Source organism: Hippopotamus amphibius, chromosome X, assembly GCF_030028045.1.
Source record: "Hippopotamus amphibius kiboko isolate mHipAmp2 chromosome X, mHipAmp2.hap2, whole genome shotgun sequence".
Taxonomy (NCBI): Eukaryota; Metazoa; Chordata; class Mammalia; order Artiodactyla; family Hippopotamidae; genus Hippopotamus; species Hippopotamus amphibius.
The window spans coordinates 27,899,556-27,922,813 of NC_080203.1; the positions used below are offsets into that span (position 1 = coordinate 27,899,556).

Below are 23,258 nucleotides of genomic sequence, written 5' to 3' on the forward strand. Positions count from 1 at the left end.
GAGAATATGGCAACAGGCACTGATAGAACTGATGATACCTAACAATAACCAATTATCTCAATCCCCTTATCTTTATTACCAAAGCCTTTGTTCAAGTTCTATTTTTCAGCATGCCTTCATATTATGATTATGACTATCATGATTATTTTTCCTCTCTTTCATCCTATCCAAGGAAATCTTTCTGAAACACAATTCTGATCATGCCGCTCCCTCATTCAAAATCCTTCAATAGGTAACTCAAGCCTACAGGAAAAAGTCCAAATTCCTTAACAAAACATTCAAGTCCCAGCTGGCCAGGGATTCAAAGGCATTTTGAATCTGTTACCACCACTGCATAACCCCTCCCCAATCCTACCCCGAAATCCCTCCTGCCTGCCTCTTTTCCTCCTGTCCAGTTGTTTTTATCTAATCTCAATGTACTGTCCCAGCTCTTCAACCTCAAACTTAGGGATTGCCTTATTACTTTTGATTTTACAATCTTGAGGCATATTTAAATCAAACCTACTGATTCATCCATAATTGAAGCTGGATCAAAGAAATCAGGCTTCAGTTCTGTTCTCTCTCGTCTGTTCTTTGATGGTGGCTAAGGGGGAAAAAAGGAAGGAAGTTGACAATTGCCATATCTATAATAAGCCAAATAGTAACTGAAAATATTGAAATTAATTATCATTAAGTGTTCACATGGCCTATGTAATTGCAATTATACCCTACAATACTTTAAATACTATATATTCAAACTACAGAATGTTTAAAAATGCAAAACCAATTCACTAGTAGAAAATTATTCTTAAAGATGAATGAAAACTGGAAAACCAATTTTTTTGTTTTACTTTAAAAATGTCTCTCTCAACTAACTTTCCTTTCAAGGCAACGAATTACACTATTCTGAAGAGAAGCCATGTTTAATTATTTCTTTTTGTTTGTTTCATAAATTTATTTATTTATTTATTGTCTGTGTTGGGTCTTCATTGCTGTGTGAAGGCTTTTTCTCTCTCTCTCTCTGTAGTTGCAGTGAGCAGGGGCTACTCTTTGTCGTGGTGCACGGACTTCTTATTGCAGTGGCCTCTCTTGTTGCCGAGCATGGGCTCTAGGCGCATGGGCTTCAGTAGTTGTGGCATGCGGGCTCAACAGTTGTGGCTTGCAGGTTCTCGAGTGCAGGCTCAGTAGCTATGGCGCATGGAAACGGCATGTGGGATCTTCCTGGACCAGGGACCGAACCCATGTCCCCTTCATTGGCAGGCAGATTCTTAACCACTGCACCACCAGGGAAGTCCCAATTATTTCTTCCATTAAGGAGAACACACCAAGGTATACTGAGAAATAGAATCAGAAGACCTGGCTTATATATAATGAGTCTCAGTTTTACTGCTTACTAGTTTTGTCTCCTTGGATAGGCTGTCTAAAGCTTCAATATCATCAATCCTTTCAACCTACCTCACAAAGCTGAATGAGCTGTGTGGCAAAATGAATATGTAGAAGCATTTTGTATACAATAAAGCCTTAATTGTATATATGATGTAGTTATCAAAGAATATACTCTCATATATATTAAACTTCCAAGTTTAAGTATTTTACTTTATTATCTGATACAGAAATTGACCTCAATAACAGGGTAGATCATGTTAATAATCTATTGTTTTGATAATGGTAAATAGATGGCAAATTAGGTGATATGATACTTAGTATACTATTAAGCAAAATACATCCTTTAAATCTATATATTCCTAAATTAATCTGAAAGTTTATCATCTTAAATTAGGACCTAACACCCTCACCAACCTCTCACCCTCTTCCTCAATCCCTTCTCATGTATCTAAAATCCTGACAACTATTTTATTTAATAATTTTGCAAAACTTCCTTTTCATGGCAAGTATTTCTCTCCTCTAATATCCAACTTAATTTCCAAAAAATCTAAATCAAAAATCCTACAGAATCATTGTATCTTACCAAGTCTATATCCATGGTGTCGAAATCCATCCCTTCATTAAGATCTTCAATCCTCCCTTCTGAGGACATCATAACATCTTCAACAATTGGCTCTTCATCATCTTCCATTAGGCTTGTACCACGCCGACTAGAGAAATACAAAACAAGGTCAAGATCTGAACCAAAGTTGTGACTATTAATATATTGGCAGCAACTATGTGGCTCTCTCTATTCAAGTGTAATGGAAAATGATGGAATTAAAGGTAAGGGAAAATGATTAGGCATTGATCATGTCATCAGTGATGTCAAAACCCCAATGTTCACTTGTCTAAAAATGCTAAGGAGTTATGTTTATTCAGTATTACTTCAATACATTTAGCTTGATAGTTCTGATATCCCATTTAAAAATTCGATGAGAATGTCCCACATGGGAACAGATAAGATACCTCAAATCCTTTTTGAAAGTAGGCAGGGTACAAATTAATAAACAAGTATAAAACAGAGACCAAAGAAATGACATTTTCAGAATACATATATTTTCATGAACATATAATGTTAATTTTACCCATCACTCACTCATTCACTCAGTACCTAAAATGTACCAGGCACTCACTCACTCATTCACACAGTGGCTACTATGTGCCAGGCTTCTACTGTGTCCTATGGATGCAAAATAAAAGATGAATAAGACATGGTTCCTGCCCTCAAGGAGCTCACAGTCTACTATGGGAAACAGAGATAATTAATTATGACAAAGTGTGATAAATATTGCAAGAGAAATATGCGTTAAATGCTATATAAAGACATACTCAAAGAAGAGATTAATTCTGCTTCAGGAAGAAATGAGCAACATTTATGCTGAAACTTGCATTCTGTATCCTATGAAACTCAAAACTGAGACATATATAGAAAAGTAAAATAAAAATTAAGACCCAAAATTTTATCACATAATTGTAAGGAAAAAACTCAAATTTCAAGTTCACAAATTAGCCCAGATCAGCATAAAGGAGTCAACATAACAGTGAAATTGAGGGTGACTTCTTGTTCCCCAGTTTGGCTAACATTTCCTTCTTTTCTCACTCATTTAAAGATTCCACCTCAAAAATTATTGAATGCTTGCTTATAATTTACACAATACCATGTTGAGTCGTAAAAGATAAAGATAACAAGACGAGATATCTAGTCCAGGCTACCTGGATAAATATGTGACAATGGTCCCTATTTCCTAAGAGTTCTAGATAGTAAATGACAATTTTACTAAATTTGGTGGAGGCAACTGGGAAGGGAATATGTGTGCTTTGGGGATTATATGTTATAGAAATGCACTTCATTTGAAGTATAAGAAAGATATATGTGATATAATGTATGTGAGAGAGACAGACAGTGAGTGAGAGTGAGAGAGAGAGAGAGAGAGAGAATTTGGAAGTATTTTCAGTTATAGGGCAGATACCATTACAGAACAACTGTTGTAAAACAAAAATATTTTAAAGTCTCGGGCAATAGACCACTTATGGTACAATAACCAAAAGAATCTTCTGGTAATAATTATTTAACTGGGATTAATTTCACCTGAGGAAGTTTATCTCTAAGAATTAAAACTAACTGTGAACATTGTATCTACATGAGATGACGGATGGTCACTGAACTTATTGCGGTCATCGTTTCATGATGTCTGTAAGTCACATCATTATGCTGAACAACTTACACAGTGCTGTATGTCAATTATATCTCCATAAAACGTGAAGAAAAAAATTTAATCAATCAATCAATCTACAAACAAAAGAATAAATGGTACTGAGGAATGAGGTGCTGTGGAAGATCTTGGGCACTGGTGGAAAGTTTTCAGGGGAGACATATGGACCAAATGATTGCATGGCAGAATTCTAGAGCATTTGGACTGGTGACTGGTCGGAAGCTAAGAAATCACCTGTTGAATTCAGCATGAAATACGAAAATACATTAAAGGGAATGTGGCTATTGAAACAGAATAGGGGACAGAATCAAGGGATAGTATAGAGGATGAGCATATTAGACATACTGGGATCAGAATCTATATATGTGATAAAGTATACTTTATCTGTAGATAAGACCACTACAGATAACTAAAATGAATTTAAATAGACTACCACTCATGAGGTAAATGATTATTTGTTAAGAAAAAAAGGTAAAATTCTTATCATTCAAAAACCAACAAAATGAAACAAAATATAAATTAAAAAAAGGTAACAATTACTCTCTCCCAGCATTAAAACATATACCACGTTATGTTACAAATACAAAGCTTTCAAACTAAGAAACTTAATCAGAATCATCAGATCTTCCCCCTTTGTACCAGTCGTCTAAAGACTGCTTATATGCCATTTCTTTTGGAGCCAAAGCTAATGAAGATTTATAAAACGCTCATATAGATTCCAGTAAAAACAAAGGATTTGAAAATTAAACTACAATTTTTTTAGCATTGGACATTTATTCATTCAATGAACATTTACTTAGTACTTTTTAATGTGCCAAGCACTAACAGCAAATGAAAGTAGTCCCTACTAAGAGGTACAAACTATTATGTATAAAATAAGCTACAAGGGTATATTGTACAACACAGGGAAATGCCAATATTTTATAACTATAAATGGAGTATAACCTTAAAAACTGTGAATCACTAAATTGTACACCTATAACTTATATAATATTGTACATCAACTATATTTCAATTAAAAAAAGAGAAAGAGGTCCCTGCCCTTAAGGAGCTCACAGTCTAGAGAAAGGGACAAATTCATACACAAATTACAATACAATGTGGTTAAGTGCTATAAGAAATAGGAATATACATAGAGTTATGGGACCGTAGATGACACCACAGCTGCACATAAAGTGACACCTGAGCTTGTTCTTTTATGATGATTTTACCAGATGCCAGGGAATAGGATATGACACTAAAATGTAGGCAGAGGCCATATTTAGAAAGATCCTGCATGCCATGAGCTAAAGAGTTTGAACTGTATCTTGCAGGCAATAGGAATCCATGGAAAGGTTTTAAGGAAAAGAGTTACATGAGCAGATTTTTATTTTCTAGAATAGCAATTCTTGATGGCAGTGTGAATAATGGAGTGGTGGTGAGGGGAGTGAGGGAAGGGGTTTGTGAGAGGATAAATGGGAGGTTTGAGGGAACAAAATGAGTTAGAAAGCTAATACAACAGTTCAGGTGAGAGATGAGGGCCTGAACTAAGGTAGGGATCAATTAAGATGTAACAAAACTGAATTTTTAGCTATAGTTCTGTGTACCAAAATAAACAAGGATTCATATTTAAACTTTTCCAACAGATCAACCTAAGATTGGTCCTTTAGCTAACTAGTTAATACTTAACTTTAAAAGGTTTTTTTTTTCTGTTGGAAAACCAATTTTTAGTTCCTTGATTATTTCAGCTTAGTTACTCTAGAGAGTTTGCTGAAATTTTTAGATAAGGCACACATTAAAATATGTTAAAATGAATTAGTGAACTTCCTAGACTCAGACAATAAGGCACTCTCACTTACATGGCATGCTGAAGATTAGTTCGCAGTTTAACATAGCTCATTGCTGCTCTCTCCTGCTGTTGCCTTGCTTCCTCTTGTTGTCTTTGAGCTAACATCCATGTTACCTGCGTGCTTCAAGGAGAATTTTATTCTTCTTTTAACTTAACTTTTTTCTATGTAATTAATAAAGTTACAGTACAGAAAATGATCAAATGTACTTACTTATAATCAAGAGGAGTTTGATGATGTTCAGCCTGCATTGGATAGACACTCATGAAACTATCCTCAGGTCGTAATCTTTTGGGCTCTCTCATAATTGTTGAGGTGAGTTGTGGTGTCTGCATCATAACTGGGGTGTGCAGTGTTTGTTCTCTGCTTAGCCACATACTGTCACTACTACTGCTTTCTTCAGCTGAGAAAGAAAATTAACAGCAATGAAGTTCAGTCACTAATTTTGACTAACCAAGTGTCTGATACAACCTGTTCAGGTCAACAAATATCTGTTTGCTTTCCACATGCTAGAGCTTGGAACAGAGGGATACAAAGGTATGTAAGGTACAGTCCCTGGCATGCCCTTACAGCCTAGTTGTGGAAAAAGGAAACACAGGCAATTATAACACAGTGTGGTAAGTGCTAAAAGAGAGGGAAACACAGGTAGAATGGGAACAATGAGAGGGATCAGAGCCGGCTACCCAGAAGTTACTTGTGACTAGGGCAGATGTTGTGTGGACTGTGAAGTCTTCTAGGCAGGGGGGAGAACATAAGCAAAAGCACTGAGGCATGAAACAACAACGACTGAACCATACTAATTTGCTGATATTCAGCAATTTTTGACCTGCAAAAATGGTAATTTCATATTGTTCAAACTAAGAGTTTAGTACTGTTGGAGTAGACGGCAAAAAGTAAGGCTGAATAAAGAGGCAGGAATCAATTAATGCAAAGTCTTATAAGCTGTACTAAGCTGACAGGAAATACTGCTGAAGGTTTTACGGGAAGCAGTGTGGTGAGTTACATGTTTTAGACAAAGTCTGCAGTGGAATTAAGAATATGGAGACTAGTGAGCAAACAGGCCACTTATGAGGCTAACTGTATAGACCAGGTGAGTTAGAGGTTCAAAACGTTTTAAAATTTATAGTGGTACGCAGGGAACACATCTTTTAATTTGGTAAATTTTCTATTTAAAAAAAGGAAATTTTATTTTAACTTCCTATCAAGCCCTAAGTCTTTTAACTGGTCAGGGATACTGTAAAAGATTTTTCCACAGATTGGGATGTTGGGACTATATGACCAATCAAGTCTAAATCTAAGGCTGTATAAGTTACAACTTTATGCATTTATATTATTGGACAAAAAATACTAAAACCATTAATGCATGTGGCAATTTAAAAATGTGGCCCCTGGGCTTCCTAGGTGGCGCAGTGGTTGAGAATCCGCCTGCCAATGCAGGGGACACGGGTTCGATCCCTGCTCCAGGAAGATCCCACATGCCGCAGAGCAACTAAGCCCGTGTGCCACAACTATTGAGCCTGTGTGTGCTCTGCAACAAGAGAAGCCACAGCAATGAGGAGCCTGTGTGTGCTCTGCAACAAGAGAAGCCACAGCAATGAGGAGCCTGTGCACAAGAGAAGCCACAGCAATGAGGAGCCTGCGCACCACAACAAAGAGTAGCCCCCACTCACTGCAACTAAAGAAAGCCCGCGCACAGCAAAAAGGAGACCCAACATAGCCAATAAAATAAATAATAAATAAATAAATTTAAAAAAAATGTGGCCCCTAAAAAAGCAAATAAATAAAATAAAAATAGGGCCCCCAAATCTTTGATACTCCTCACATTAACAGGTAGGGGATGATGTCCCATTCCCTTGAATCTGTGCCCTGTGATTGCCTGGTCCATAGAATATGATGGAAATAATGCTATGCCAAATTCTGGCCTTAAGAAAATGGCAGCTTCCAAAGTTCTTGTCTCTTAAGATCCTTGCTCTTGGAGCCCAGTCACATGCTGTGAAGGAAGCCAAATAGCCACATGGGAAGGACACATGTAAGGTATTTTGGCAGACAGTCCAGCTGAGGCTCCAGCTGACAGCCAGCATCAGATACATCTATAAGTGAAGATGCCTCCATATGATTCCAGTCACCAGCCTTTTCAGCATTCCTCGCAGAAGGACCAGACATCATGTCCTTGCTATGTCATAAGTTTTGGGGGTAGTTTGCTACTCAGGAATAATAGATGGAAAAAAATTTTGGCAACTATGCTAATTTGTTTAATGTTTCCTAAGGAGAGGATAAAAAGGCCCCAGACCCATCTGAACCAACCCTGGAGTACTAAGAGTCCAAGAGATTCAAGTGTCATAATGTATTCTTAACTCTAAGATTATAGACAGCAACTTTTATTTTTATCAAGTTCTTTACGATTAATGATCTCTTCACAGAAATTCAAAAGTTGGAACTTCTCTGAATCTGTTGCGTCACTAAAGTAGATGATATATCTCTTAGGTAATGATTAACTCTAAAATACTGAGTCCATATCCCTATACATAGAGTATTTAGTGATTTAAAAGCAGGTGCTCTGGAGTGAGACTGCCTGGCTCTGCTTCTTAATATCAGTATGACCTTAGGTAAGCTACTTAACTTCTCTATACTAGTCTTCACATTTGAAAAATGAGTATGTACCTAAAGAGCTGTAGGAACTGAATTTATGTATGTAAAATGCTTAAAACAGTACATTTACATATAACTGGAGGACACATTGTGCAAGATATTATTTAACAACACATATCCCAAATTTAAAAATAAGATGACCCTTAATGACAATTCAGTCATTAAGGTTTATGGTAAACATAAAGGACAAATATAAAGAGAATAAACTATATTCTTACTGAGTGCAAGCTGCATGCCTTCAACCACTTTCCGTTTTCCTGTAGATGGTTTTGATTTTTTACTCCGCACAGTTGACCCCCGACTGCTGATTCCACTAATGACTGACATGGTGTCATCATCACCACCAGCTAGCAAAGAATTTCGGTATGACATCAGTGGAAGCCACACATCTTCTCTTCGGAGTGACATCTGAAAGGTCATGAACTTTTCCAAGTAAACATACCTTTAAAAGGAGTAAAAACCATTAGCTTTGATACATTAAACTGCCATAGCTTTTTTTTCTTTTTGCTTATTCCTAATAATCTTAAGGCTCACACACTGTATGGAACATACCATGATTAATTAGTTACATAAAAAGTAAATTAGAATGAAAATAATGGTTGATGGGTCTACATTTCCTCAAAGCATATAGTAACAACTGAAGGATATTAGTGTTCTTTCTCAAGACGTCTACAGGTCCTCTGTTAGAAGAACAAACGTGAGTCATATTTCCAGAAAGAGGATTGGATTTAAAAACTTCACAACTTGGGTTCTAGTCCCAGTTCTACCAACCCCTAGCTGTGTGAGCATGGGCATATTACTTTACTACTCAATCTAAGCCTCATCAGTACATTGATGAACAATTTTGTCTCTATCAAGATTCTCACATTAAATAATTCATAGCATTTCAGCTTATTATTTGTCAAGCATCTATGTCCCAGGCAATGGGGATAGATACAAAGGTGAATTAGATGTAGTCCCTACCTGCAAAATATTTTCAGCCTGATGCAAGTCATATATCTACCCTTGGATCCAAGTATCACAAGGATTCTACAACTCATATATAATATAAGCAAATATAGCAATCAAAAATCAACTAACATTTATGTGACTGTGTGCTAGGCATTTTCCTCTGGGGTTCTTTAACTTTATTCTTACAGTCTTATGAGGGAGACATTCTCCCCATTTGACAGATAAGGAGAGAAATGATAAGAAAAGTTAGGTAATATATCCATGGTCATAAAAATGAGAAAGCAGTATAACCATGATGCAAATCTCAGGCTTTTGACACTAAGAGTTCAGTGCTTTATTATCTAAATTACGCTTCACACAATTTTCATCAACCAACTGTAAAGTACAAACCAAATTTTGCTGTCATAATAATGGCTAATTTGAATCAATTCAGAATTACCAGTTTTGAACATCAAGAGAAAGCATAGGAGATATGAGTTACAAACACACTGCTTAGTGTTAGTTGTATATATCGTAAATATATTTCAGCAAACACAGTAGTACAGTACTCATCAAAGTGTGGTCTGTAAGTTGGCTGTTAGTCTGAGACTTTATCGGTCTGTGACAACATGTGCAGTCTCAGCCAAAATATACTCACTGGTTGAGAAATTTACAACTATGTATCCACCACAGAGCTTAACAGAACATTCCAGATAAGTAGCCCTCCCTGATACTATTTCCCTTTGTCCTCTTTCCAGCCACAGAGGTTGCCATTAACCTGAACTTGCTTTTTGTCCCCATTTATAATATTTTAATACCTGTTTGTCTGTAAACATCATAGCACCATTTTGTACTTAGTTTTTTTTGCACTCAACATTATAATTTTAAAATCTAACCACTTTGGGGCTTCCTAGGTGGCGCAGTGGTTGAGAATCCACCTGCCAATGCAGGGGACAGGGGTTCGATCCCTGCTCCAGGAAGATCCCACTTGCCATGAAGCAACTAAGCCCACGCACCACAACTATTGAGCCTGAGCTTTAGAGCCCATGAGCCACAACTACTGAGCCCCTGTGCTGCAACTACTGAAGCCCACGCGCCTAGAGCCTGTGCTCCACAACAAGAGAAGCCACGGCAATGAGGAGCCTGCATACGGCAACAAAGAGTAGCCCCCACACACCACAACTAAAAAGAAAGCCCGCGCACAGCAAAAAACACCCAACACAGCCAATAAAATAAATAAATAAATAAATAAATTTATATATTAAAAAATCTAACCATTTTGGAAGAGTGATGTCAGCTAACACTGTGGTGGCAATCACTTTCCAATATATAAGTGTATCAAATCAACACGTACACCTCAAACTTACACAGTATTATGTCAACTGTATCTCGAAGTCAGAATATAAAATTTTTAAAAGACTAATGAGATCTGAGGGTCTAACGTATAACATGGTGGTTATAGTTGATATTGTGTAATGATATAATACTGTATAACTGAAATTTGCTTAAAGAGTAGAGCTTAAGTGTTCTGATCAAAAAAAGGGTAAATATGTGAGGTGATAAATATATTAACTTGATTATGGGAATCCTTCCACAATGTATATGAAATCATGTTGTACACTTTAAATATTACAATTTTATGTGTCAATTATAGCACAATAAACTTGAAAAAGTTTTTTAAGATTTTAAAAGCAGATCAATTGGATTGTGTGACTCTTATTTCAATCCCAATTCAATCAAATGAACTGTAAAAATAAAAGTCATTTATGACATCTGAGACTATTAGAAATTTGAACAATTAAATGAGTTTTTAATGAAATCAAAGAACTGTGTTTACTTTTAAAAAATCTAACCATTTTGACCATTGTACAGTATTCCATTGTATATTAATCTATTGATCCCATTTTCTAGTTGACAGATGTTTAGTCAGTTTTGAGTTTTTCCCTAGTCAAACAATACAACAGTCAAATTCTTTTATAGTTTTCCGTGTACACATGTGTAAGAGTTTCTCTAGGGTATCTACCTATGAATAGAATTACTGGATCATGAGGTAGGGAGAATCTTAAACTTTACTAGACTTTGCCAAGTATCTCCAAAGTGGTCTTCTACCAATTTACTCTGCCAACAGCAATGTATAAAAGTCTCCACATCCTTGGCAATACTTGGCACTATCGGACTTCTTAAGTTTTGCTAATCTGCTAGGTGAGAAATGGCTTTTTTATTGTTTTAATTTTTATTTCTCTAATTAATAGTGTCAATGCAATTTTTCTTTCTTTGGGCTGCACCTCGAAGTCTGTGGGACCTTAGTTCCCTGACCAGGGATTGAACCCGGACCCTTGGCAGTGAAAGCTCGGAGTCCTAAGCACTGGACCGCCAGGGAATTCCTCAATGCAATTTTAAATTGGGATAAATTTATATATAATAAAATGCACAGAAATTAAGAGTAAAGTTGGATTAGTTTTGCAAATGGATGCAGCCACGTAACCCATATATCTATCAAGAAAGAGGACATTCCCATGACCCTAGAAAGTACCCTGCACCCCTTTTCCCATTCAGTCTCCCCAATCCCAAGAAGTAGCCACTATTGTAATTTCTATCACCACAGATTAGTTTTGTCTGCTCTAGAATTTCATATAAGAGCTATACAATCTTTTTTTTCCAAAGACTTCTTTTATGTGGACCATTTAAAAAGTCTTCATTGAATTTGTTACAATATTGCTTCTGTTTTATATTTTGGGTTTTTTGGCCCCAAGGCATGTGGGATCTTAGCTTCCCAACCAGGGATCGAACCCATACCCCCTGCATTGGAAGGCGAAGTCTTAACCACTAGACTGCCTGGGAAGTCCCCAAGATCTATACAATCTTTAAATGCAAAATACTGGTGGGCTTTCAGAAGACATTATCTATGCTATGAGTTATTCATATTCTTCTGTCTTTTTATACCTCAAAGCCCAGGGTTGGGGGGTGGGGGTGGAAGGGATGAAAGAAGATTTTGAGACTTTAATTCCATTTGTTGGGCTCTCTTAGAATGTAAGTCACCATTTTAGAAGACCAAACCATAAAAGTATCCTTTAAATGGCCTGTTGAGAATAGGACTTGTAGTTAAAGTACAAAGATAAAAGAAGGGGACTTCTACTTTCCAGTTTAGTCACAGCTCAGGACACAGACTAAGATGCTCCTGATGGATCAGCAATATTATTATGTTAAATGCTCCTTCCTTAGTTAGGCTGACCCAAGAACTCAAATAGGAATATACAAAGCATTCCAGTTACACCTCTAAAGCCACAACTACACTGTAAGGGGAACTCACAGAATTAAAAGAGTATTATGCATAAAACATAGTTACAATCCTTAAATTATAAAATTTCTGAAGTATAAAGTTTTTGTGCATTTATGTAACACTACAGATCTAATCTAGAGAGAAACCAAGTATAACAAATTAAATAGAGTATTTCTAGCAAATACATACACTGTTCTTTTGTCTTGTCGGAGTAGTTTAGAAGAAAATTCACTGAGAATATCAAGAAATGCCAAATTTAAAGGTGGATGGCTCTCTCCTTGTGGATTAGGCTCTTTAAAAGCAAATTCTATGCCATCTCTGAAAAACAACAAAAAAAGACAAATGTTTAAAGGACTACAAAACAAAATTTAATAACTTAAGAAATCTCTCTCTATACATTCATCCCACTACTGTTTCCTTTGTCATGCATTTAATCTCAGGAATAGAGAGCATAAGGAGGCTATAACCGCAAGAATGAGTAAATATATTTACATTTTATGCCACTGTTACTTTGTTAGTTTTGGTTTTTGGGGTGTTTCTGTTTTTGGCCATGTTGCGTGGCTTGTGGGATCCTAGTTCCCCGGCCAGGGACTGAACTGGGCCCTGGCAGTGAAAGCACCAAGTCCTAACCACTGGACCGCCAGGTAGCTCCGAACTGTTACTTTCTTTAAAACAAAACAGACACACACACACACACACCAGCTGGTCTTATTTCAAATGCGGTTTGAAACATCTACATTCTTTCCTCGGTTCTCTTTTCCAAAGAAAATAACCCAAATCCTTTCACATAATGATAGGTACATTTTCTGTATTTTTCAAGACATAAAGGAGATCAACTATAACACATAGGATCAACTTAAAAATAATGATTAAAGACTATTAACAAGTTTAAAAATTAAACTCTACTCAGGGCCCATTTTAACTATATTTATTTAACAATAAATACCTCTGTTAATCAAGACAACTACCCAACATTATATATACACGAAGTAAATAATATACTACTTCTCAAAATAATTACTCCATGTATAGTCCTTAAATATTACCTAAAATTCTCATCCAAAGTATTAAAAGGCATAAAAAGAAATTTGAGACTTTTAGAGCAAAGTGAAAAGGAGAGAGTAAATTAAAGTTGAGAAAGGTGTACGACTAACTTAAAGAGCAGAACAATTTCTGAAGGGAGACATTTAACAGTTTTGTAACTAAGTAAGCAACAGGAATTTTAAAAACACACAAAACAGAGAGCTTTCAATGAAACAGAGCCCAAAGGCAAAGCTCTTTATCCACAATAAAGACATAAAGGGTATTAATTGGTTATGTTAGAGCTCTAAAATATACTCATACTTTGATCACTAAATTACATGCCTAAAATAAAATCAGATGATTTCCAATTTTGATAAAGCAAAGAAAACATGCAGACAGAATAAAGACTGTGGCTCAAAACAAGAGAAAAGGTCACTACAAAATAAAGAACAGAACCAGAAACAGAAAACTTGAAACAGAGGAATCAAATCTCAAAAAATTCTCTACCCAGCAGTGAGATTATGACAATAACTGTTAAAAGAGATTTTATAATACCTGATGAATATATGTTGCTTTTCTTCATGTAATTTATAAAGATTTTGTATGGTTTTAATTAAAGCAAAGACTTTTCTATAAAAGGTGTTTTAGTCCCAATTCATGTGTTAACAGAGATAGCACTATAACTGGTTCTTAAGAACAGATACAAGGCACAGATTTGTAAACAATTAATAAAGCATCAATTGAATTTGGTTATTCTAAACAAAAGAGCAAAATACAAAAAAAACTTCATGATTAACAAACAGAGGAGCTGAATAAAATATGTGGAAATTACTTGTGTAGCATAGCAATGGCCTCTCTCGTTTTCAATTGATCGAGTCCAAAAGTTAAAGCAAAACGTCGAGCAAGTTCTTTTATGCCACTGAATGTTGAGGATGACCTATCAAAATTATAGCCATTTTCCTGTATCATTTCGTTAAAAAGCTGTTTGGAAAGAAAGAAAGCATGTTAAAGTTTTTTTAATAACTATGGATTATTAACATCTAATTTTAAAATACCACATTTTATATTTAAAATACACCTGATGTTCTATAAATAAGGCACTGTACTTCATTCTACAATATGGATTTTTAAAAACATGATACAAATGACCAAAATTGTAGCATTTCACATTCAGACTAGAGGTAGTTATTGACATTAGAAATTCCTTAGATTAGTTAAGACAGAATTCTTTTCTGCCGGTATTAATTGGATATTAAAATAGCATATAAAAATATAAAGAAAAAGGAAACCAACTTACAACTATGCTCTTACTGACATTTAAATGATGGATCTTCACATCAAGAACTTTCATCATAAAGTAAGCAAAACAAAATATAATTTTTCAACTATGAAACTGCCAAGAGTTTTAACAAATAGCTACTACTTAACAATACAGTGCAATGGGCACTGATCTGCAGGGAACATAAACTCAGATAAACTTTCTTTCTACAGAGCAATTGGGCAATGTGTAGTGAAAGCTTTAGAATTTTCAGGCCCTTTGACTAGGCAGTTGTTATTATCAGACTTTATCCAAAAGGAATGATAATAGTAATATTTGTATACAATATGTAGGTACAAAAAATGTTTGTCTTAGTGCTATTTATAATGGCAAAAATTGTAAAAAGCCTCAACATCAAACAAGAAGAGATCTTGGTTAAATTATAGTCCTTCTATAAAATGGAACACCACACAGTCATTAAAAATGCAGAGGAAAGTATTTAATGGCATAAAAGTGTTCAGGATTTATTAATATCAAAAATTCAGGGTGTCAAAATAATGCATGATTTTTTATTTTTTGTAAAATAAGATTTCACATAGGCATAAAAAGATTAGAAAGACTTAAAAAATTAAAACAAGTGAAAAAAATTAACGGTAAGTTGTATTTTTTTCTAGTTTTCATAAAATATTTTCTAAATTTTCTACAGCAAACAGCTATTATTTTACAGCAAAAGAAAACCTATTTAAATGCTGCCTTTAAAACCTTTTAAAAATTCTATTAATTTTAATAAAGAATATCCAAATATGCAAATGAAATTAAGAACTTTCATACCTAGATTTCTAAAAAGGAAGTTTATCAAAGTGAAATGGATTGGGTTATGTTTTGCATGCATTTGGTCTCTAGAGACAAAAGTATACTAAGCAAATGATTTTTGCCTAATTAAACCTGCCCTGCCACTGCCAAAATGAAAATGACTGGTGTATTTTGATCATAAGATTGATAAATGGTCATTAAAATACATGTGCAAATATATAAAGAAAAAAGTAAAATTCACCTGAAACCTACCAAAGTAAGTTAACCACAGCTAACATTTTGGTGATTATTTTTTCCAAATAGATACAGAGATATGCACAATTTTACAGAGATGCTATATTGCAAATCTTTATTTTATTCTCAAACTATATATTGTAGAGATCTTTACAAATAAGCGAATACAGACACACTAATTTTAAGTACTACACAACAGCCACTGCACAGATGTACTACACAATATATTCACCTAATATCCTATTGATGGACATTTGGATTATTTTCTAATTTCTTGCTATTATAAATAATTTTGCAATGTATAATCTTGTACATTCATTTTTGCAAACTTACCCTATTACCACTGTGGACAAATTCCTAAAAGTAGAATTGCTACCTCAAATGGGATACACATTATAAATTTTGACATATATTGCCAAACTGCCTGCCACGAAGGCTGAACCAACGTTTCTTGCTGACAGAACCTGTTTATTCCATACCTTAGGCACTATAGGTTTTGCCGATCTTTGCCAGTCTCAAAGCAAAAAATGATCTCACTTGCACAACGTCTACTAGTGAGACTGAGTGTTTTGCATTTCCACTTTTATGAACTGTCTATTGCATCCTTTGCCCAGTTTTTGACTGTTACCCTGAAAACTATTAAGTGCTTATTATGTTAGCCTAAGCCTGGTACTCTTCATCTTACCTGTTGCAAACTGAGAATAAGGGTCTTTGCACACTGAATTTTGTCTATCTGCCTTGTTTTACTCATTGTTTCTTTGATGATGTCGCCATAGTCATTATAATACTAGAAAAGAAATTTGAGCAAATTAGAGCTTTGTCTCTTAAAACTATTGGACAATAAGACTAATTTTAGGTTAGTCATATAGGTATATTGCAAGAACATATTTGGCTAAAATTATGCCTTCAAAGTCATGAAACAATGTTACTAAAACTTTATTATAATCTTTAAACACATAATCCCTAATGTCAGTAATTTCAGAAATATCAGGCAGTTAAGATCTAATCACATTAAGCTCCAGAGTTGGTTTTAAGGAGCTTTATTGTATAAAAATAATTAAGTTATACAGATTTTCAGAAATAAAGGACAGAAACAAAGTTTTTGTGCTCTTTGTAAACTATTAAGACAATGAATATAATCAGTTACTTTCATAACTTATTCATCGCTAATGGCATGTAGTTCATGAGTAGCTTCCAAATTTATTAATTTGGCTTATAGAAACTAACAGCCTGTTAACAACATTTAAAAGAAAACTTACTGTGTGTGGCATTTACATTACACATGGCACATGAATTTTTTTTCTAATTTAAGATCTTGTTTCAAAAGGCATACATAACAAATACCAGAGATAACAAGATAATCATGCCCCTATATGACTAACAAAATTGACTTTAATCTAGAATACCTAAATCCAAAAGTTTGAAACTTGCAAAATGACTTCAAAAACAACCTTAGTTAAAAAAAAATTTAACAAGTATCATGCCAAATAACTTAAGTTCCAAAGTACTTTATTAATGATTCTATCACGTAGGAAAGTATTCCAAAGAGAGAATTAACTAGGTTTTGATAAATGTATTACATATTTTATTCTGTGAAAGCAAAGGCTTAAAAAAAGTTTACATTTATAATTAGATTTTACTTGAAAAAGGATTAAAGAAAAATTATCATACCACATTTAGTCACATTCTGTTAGTACAATCAACAACATCCTTTCTACTACTACTTAAAGAATCTCACGTGTATTTATAACAATTGTGAATAATCTACTGTGAATCAAATCATATTTTCAGAGCTTAAGGAACCTTAGCTATCACAGTGGAACAGATGAAGAAAGGCAGGACAAAAAAGGTATTCAGTTACTCAAGGTCACAAGCTGCATAGTAACCAAGCCAAAACTGTATTATCTAGTTCTCTGACTCCTGAAACACTTTTATATGTTGCATCAAGCAGGGGAGGGACACCATTCTGTTGTTTTAAACTAAATCACAAATGCTATTTCTATTAATGATAGTTAACCTAAGACGAGCTGTTTACAATATTCCAAACACAAATGAACTCAATAAACCCAAAATGTCCATTAATGGAAGAGTGGAGGTATGAGAAAATGTTACGGAAAATGTTAAATATTTTAAGAGATTTCTTTTATACTAGAAAAGTAATTTACTATTAAAAAATTCAATGGCAGCAAAGCATAAAAGCAATATAAAAATATCTTGCTATCCATTTTTCAACTTTACCTTCATATACTGCTTAAAGATATCTGCAGCTGTATTCATCTCCACCACAGTATATACAATTAGCTTACAAAATGCTGCAAGTAAATTTCTCCTTTTGTGCAGAGCTTCAATTTTACTGGCTTCATCTTCCTGCTGACCATCTGAGGAAAAAAGTTTCAAACATTAAGCCATGTGTATTTTACTTCAGCCATGTATATGTATGTATGTATGTGTGCATGTGCATGTGTGTATGTATATATATATATATAACAATATAAAATATCTATTTTAGAGAATTTGAAAAATAAGGAAAAAAACATTTAAATAAAATAAAAATTATAATCACTCAGTATCTTCATGAATGACCAGCCTATTTATTCCAATAGGCAAAATTTTTGTGATATCAAGTCAGAAGGCTGTTTGGTGAACATGGAACTGGAACAAGTAGAATGAGTCAGAGGAACTGATGTTTAGTGAAGTCAGGCTAAGCTTGCCTAAGACATTAATTTACTTCCCTAATAGGATAGTTTGATGATGAGACCTGCATACTCCATATCTGTTGGGTAAGGCTCTTTCTTCCCTAGGGGCAGTCAACCTCAGAAATTCTCCTATCCCTTCTAAAGATGACTCTACCCAAACTCAAGCCCAACTTTTATTAACAGATACTTCCTTTACACATATTACAGATATTCAGTTAGACTGGACATTCTGTCTTTTTAAGATAACTTCACATATTTCTGCTCTGATCTATTATGTGAGATCTTGATATTCAGTTATCAAAGGGACAAAATTACTGTACTTCCAAATTCGTAGTTGAGAAAGCTGGACCTCAGCCTCCAAATACTGCCAAAGGATTTTCAAATTATTTCATACTATAAATAAAATTGTGATGAAGCTTTTTACATAAAAAGCTATGCAAAGAATTTCCTCTTGACAAATTTTACAAATGAAATTACTTATATCAAAAATAGTGTATAAAATAAGAACTCTTTTTCAACAAGTATTTATTTGACCCAGTCTCTATAATCCTTGATAACTGCTAGTAAATAAAAATCAAAATTTTTATTTGCTAGTAAATAAAAACCATCTGAAAAATTTCTGCTATCAAAAGTGCCTATTCCAGAATGCCAAAGTCATTTGCTTAGAAACCTAAAACATACTGTTCTTTTAAAAGACTACACTGAACGTACAAGCTAACTTTTTCTTAATGACCCTGTGATTATAATGCATATGATATTGTTTCCAATCACTGTTTGGTACTGTTCTCAAGAACTAAAGGGATATAGACTTAGTCCCCCTACAGACTATACTCTTTATTAAGAGTTTTTTGAGCCCTGATTTTTAGTTCTCTTCACTTCTTACTTATTGAAAATTAGCCACCTTTTTCTCTTGTGGGGGTTAAAGAATGTTAGAGAAGTATCTAACACACTGGGCCTTTCATAGATAGCAGTTGCTATTATTATTATGTGTTGTCAGTGCCTCTAGAAGCATTCCCTGTTTTATTTTCTCCTTCTAATAAGATATGGGCTAACAAATCAAATAACCATGGGTCTACAATACCAGGGGTTAGATGAGTATGAAAAGCAATGGAAACTATCATATATTGCTGGTGGGAGAATAAAAGAATAAAAGCACTTTGGAGAATAACTTGGCAACATGTGGTCAAGTTTAAGATGCACACAGACTATATAATCTAGCAATTCCACTCTTAGGTATACAGGCACACCTGGGAGATATTGCAGGTTTGATTAGACCACCACAATACAGGGAATACTGCAATAAGATGAATCACATGAATTTTTTGGTTTCCCAGTTTATGTAAAAGTTATATTTATATTATACTTAGTCTTACTAAGTACACAATAGCATTATGTCTAAAAACATGTACATACCTTAATTAAAAACACTTCATTGCTAAATAAAAAAGCTAATCACCATCTAAACTTTCATGTGAGAAGTAGCAGTAACATCAAAGATCACTGATCACAGATCACCATAACAAATATAATACTAATGGAAAAGTCTGAAATATTGCAAGAATTACCAAAAAAAAGGACATAGAAACATGAAGTGAACAAATGCTGCTGGAAAAATGGCACCCATAGACATACCTGATGTAGGGTTGTCACAAAACTTCAATTTGTAAAAATACACAGTATCTACGAAGTGCAATAAAAGGAGGTACGCCTATACTTAGAAAAGCATTTGCATGTGTGCTCAAGGAGATAACTATAAGAACATTTTTGTATGGCGCTTCCTAGGTGGCACAGTGGTTAAGAATCTGTCTGCCAATGCAAGGGACACGGGTTCGATCCCTGCTCCAGGAAGATCCCACATGCCATGGAGCAACTAAGCCCATGCGCCACAACTATTGAGCCTGCGCTTTAGAGCCCGTGAGCCACAGCTACTGAGCCCATGTGCTGCAACTACTGAAGCCCACGTGTTTAGAGCCCATGCTCTGCAACAAGAGAAGCCACGGCAATGAGGAGCCCGTGCACCACAACGAAGAGTAGCCCCCACTCACCGCCAACTAAAAGAAAGCTCGCGCACAGCAAAAAAGACCCAACACAGCCAATAAAATGAATAAATAAATTTATAAAAAAAAAACATTTTTGTAACTATTTATAATAGGAGAAAAGATGGAAACGACCTAAATGTTCATCAATATGAAAATGGATAAAGTGTGGTTAATTCATATCACATGATATTCAGCAGTCAGGATGAATAAGCTATAATCACATGTCAATACTGACAAATTTCACAAATAATGTTACCTCAAAAAAGCAAGATGCAAAATAAAATGTTCAACATGATACCATTTATGTGAAAGCTAGTGACAGAAAACAAACTATATAGTGTTAAAAGATACATAAACTCCTAGTAAAATAAAATTAAAATGCAAAGGCATGATAAATTGGTGTTTATCAATTCAGGATAGCAGTTATCTCTAGGGAAAAAGAATGATGGGATCGGGGAAGGATACAAACAAGGGCTTCTTGTGTATCTATGCTTTATTCCTTTAAAAAACAAATCTGAAAAAGCTAAATTTGACAAATGCTTGTGGTTGGTATACACAAATGTGTTATATTTTATTCTTTTCCATAGAACTGGAATACATTTTATTTTTAAAGTGTAAATAGAAAAACACAAAGTCCAAGGAAGTAAGACAGAGCATAATTCCAGGAAGCTCCCAGCAAATTCAGGAGTATTGGCAAGCTTATTCTCATTCCTATTTCCTATGGTCTAAATGAAGTTGAGGTAGTCCCCAACTAACAAAAGGTTCTAGACCAAAACCGATTTTGTATCAGTTTTTGGAATATAACTATGTTTTCCTATAGAAGTTTTAAAAACTCCTACTCATCTTTTAGGATCCATTTCAGATGTTAGCTTATTTCAACGGCGTTTTGACTTCTACAGAACAGATAAAACTTCCTCTCCATGCCCACAACACTTTGTACATGCCTCTATTACTTATCAAATTACATTATAATTACTTGTTTTTAGATATCTTTTCCACTTGAATTGAATTCTTAAAGGAAAAGACCATGTCTCATTTTTTTAATATTCATAGCATCTAGTATACTGCCTGCTGACCAATAAATGTTAAATGAATGTTAAAAATAAAATGTAGCTGAAAGTGAATGGTGGCAAATTCTAAGTATATAAACTTCAGTACATGGATTCTGATATCTGTTTTGGCTACTCAGCTTTCTCAATTCTGTTCTGGTTAAGTTTTTAATACTTGAGAACAAAGCTCTTTATTCATAAAACTAAGCTACAAGCCATATCTAGAATTATATATAGTTAAGGCTTTGCAGTGATGTGTCAGTTTATGTATGGACACACACATATTGATGTTATATATCTTTCAAGTTTAACTTCAAATTGAAAACAAACCCAGAAGAAGTCGCCAAATACTATCTGTTTTTCCACGATTTCTTGTTCAAGTAAGGGATCTGTGTATGCAATTAGTGTGCGAAGAGTAACTTAACACTAGGCAAAGTTGGTATCATTATTTACCTGTAACACTCTGTACTGCCCCAGACTTTTACAGAAAAAGTATGCTATGAAAGTATACAACAAAAACATCATTTAAAGAAATACTTTATTCTGTTCTAATTACCTGAATACTGGTATTACCAATGATTAAGGGGAAAGGGAAGTAAATTTTTATTAAGCACCTACCTACTACATGCTCAGGCACTATACTAGTCACTTTGCTCAATTTAATCAACTTGTACAGTTCTATAAGGTAACTACAAATTAGAAAAACAAGCTCAAAACTAGTAAGAAACAAAGATTTGATTCCAAAGCCTATGCTCTGTGATATAACATTGTCTTTACAATGTTACAAGCAATGGACACAAACTGCACTAGAAAATGTACCGGTGTTTCATGTTTTAAGAAAAAAATATCAAACAGTAGTGTAACACTTTACATTGTTGTTAATTAAATTTGATTTATGGTAGATACACAGATTTAACAGAAAGATGGCAATAAAATTACCTGCACTGTTATTGTCATCATCCTGTTCAATGAAGACATGATCCAGAATAAAGCTGAGCAACTCAGACTGCAATGAAGAATCAGGAGTGTAAACTAATGGCTCTAACATGTCACGCCCTCCTGACATAATCTGATGGCTGAAGATCATCAAAATATCACATAGAATAGTGAAGGCCTAGTATTAAAAAAAAAAAAGAAAAGGATAGCATGCCATAAACCAAAGGTTCTCACGAACTGCCACAAGTAGCTTGCATATTGAATGTGGAAATAAAACCAAACTTTCTATATTTGAAACTTGTAAGAAAAAGCAATGCCTAGTATTTTCCTAAGATTTTAAAGGTGAAGAGTGTATTTTTTTCAACAATATCTGCATTGTGGTTTACTAACTGCAAAGTAATTTCATAAATATTCTTTTTAATTTTCAGCAAGTTTAAGTGATTTGTACAATATGTTAACATCATCAAAAACATACAATCAAGACTCAACCTCAGGTTTTCTGACTACAAATCCCACAATTTACACTATACCACAATGTCTCATGGTATACATTCTTAAATATGAAATAACGTATAAACTTGGTACCATTCTTTTCTTCTATGGAATAAAAACACTTGCACCAAGAAGATGAATATCTCCTAGAAGACCTCTTAGACGAAAGATCACAAGATCTATGATACTTTTTAAGCACTCTCCTTGTCAGTATATGTGATGATTAAGTAGAAAAAACAAACACGTGTGGGCCTGCTTACTAATCATCAGGCAAACCTGATAGTATAATAAACATAAGGCTGAAGTGGGACTTCCCTGGTGGTCCAGTGGCAAAGACTCTGCGCTCCCAATGCAGGGGGTCCAGTTTCGATCCCTGTTCAGGGAACTAGATCCCACATGCCACAACTAAGAGT

At 34.5% G+C, this 23,258-nt stretch overlaps 1 protein-coding gene across 5 annotated transcripts in view; it reads right to left on the bottom strand.

Moving 5' to 3' along the window:
* The window catches only part of STAG2 (STAG2 cohesin complex component), a 118,724-nt gene that overhangs the window by 5,859 nt on the left and 89,607 nt on the right, over positions 1-23,258 (bottom strand). For 4 of the 5 annotated variants that reach the window (XM_057717924.1, XM_057717928.1, XM_057717925.1 and 1 more), the window contains 10 exons: positions 22,357-22,531; positions 17,872-18,011; positions 16,319-16,420; positions 14,161-14,309; positions 12,495-12,623; positions 8,314-8,537; positions 5,660-5,849; positions 5,459-5,569; positions 1,949-2,075; positions 506-583 (listed from right to left, as the gene is read on the bottom strand). In XM_057717924.1, the coding sequence (XP_057573907.1) occupies positions 506-583; positions 1,949-2,075; positions 5,459-5,569; positions 5,660-5,849; positions 8,314-8,537; positions 12,495-12,623; positions 14,161-14,309; positions 16,319-16,420; positions 17,872-18,011; positions 22,357-22,531 (1,425 nt within the window). The remainder of the gene's footprint in view (positions 1-505; positions 584-1,948; positions 2,076-5,458; positions 5,570-5,659; positions 5,850-8,313; positions 8,538-12,494; positions 12,624-14,160; positions 14,310-16,318; positions 16,421-17,871; positions 18,012-22,356; positions 22,532-23,258) is intronic. The other variant, XM_057717927.1, reaches the window with a different exon arrangement.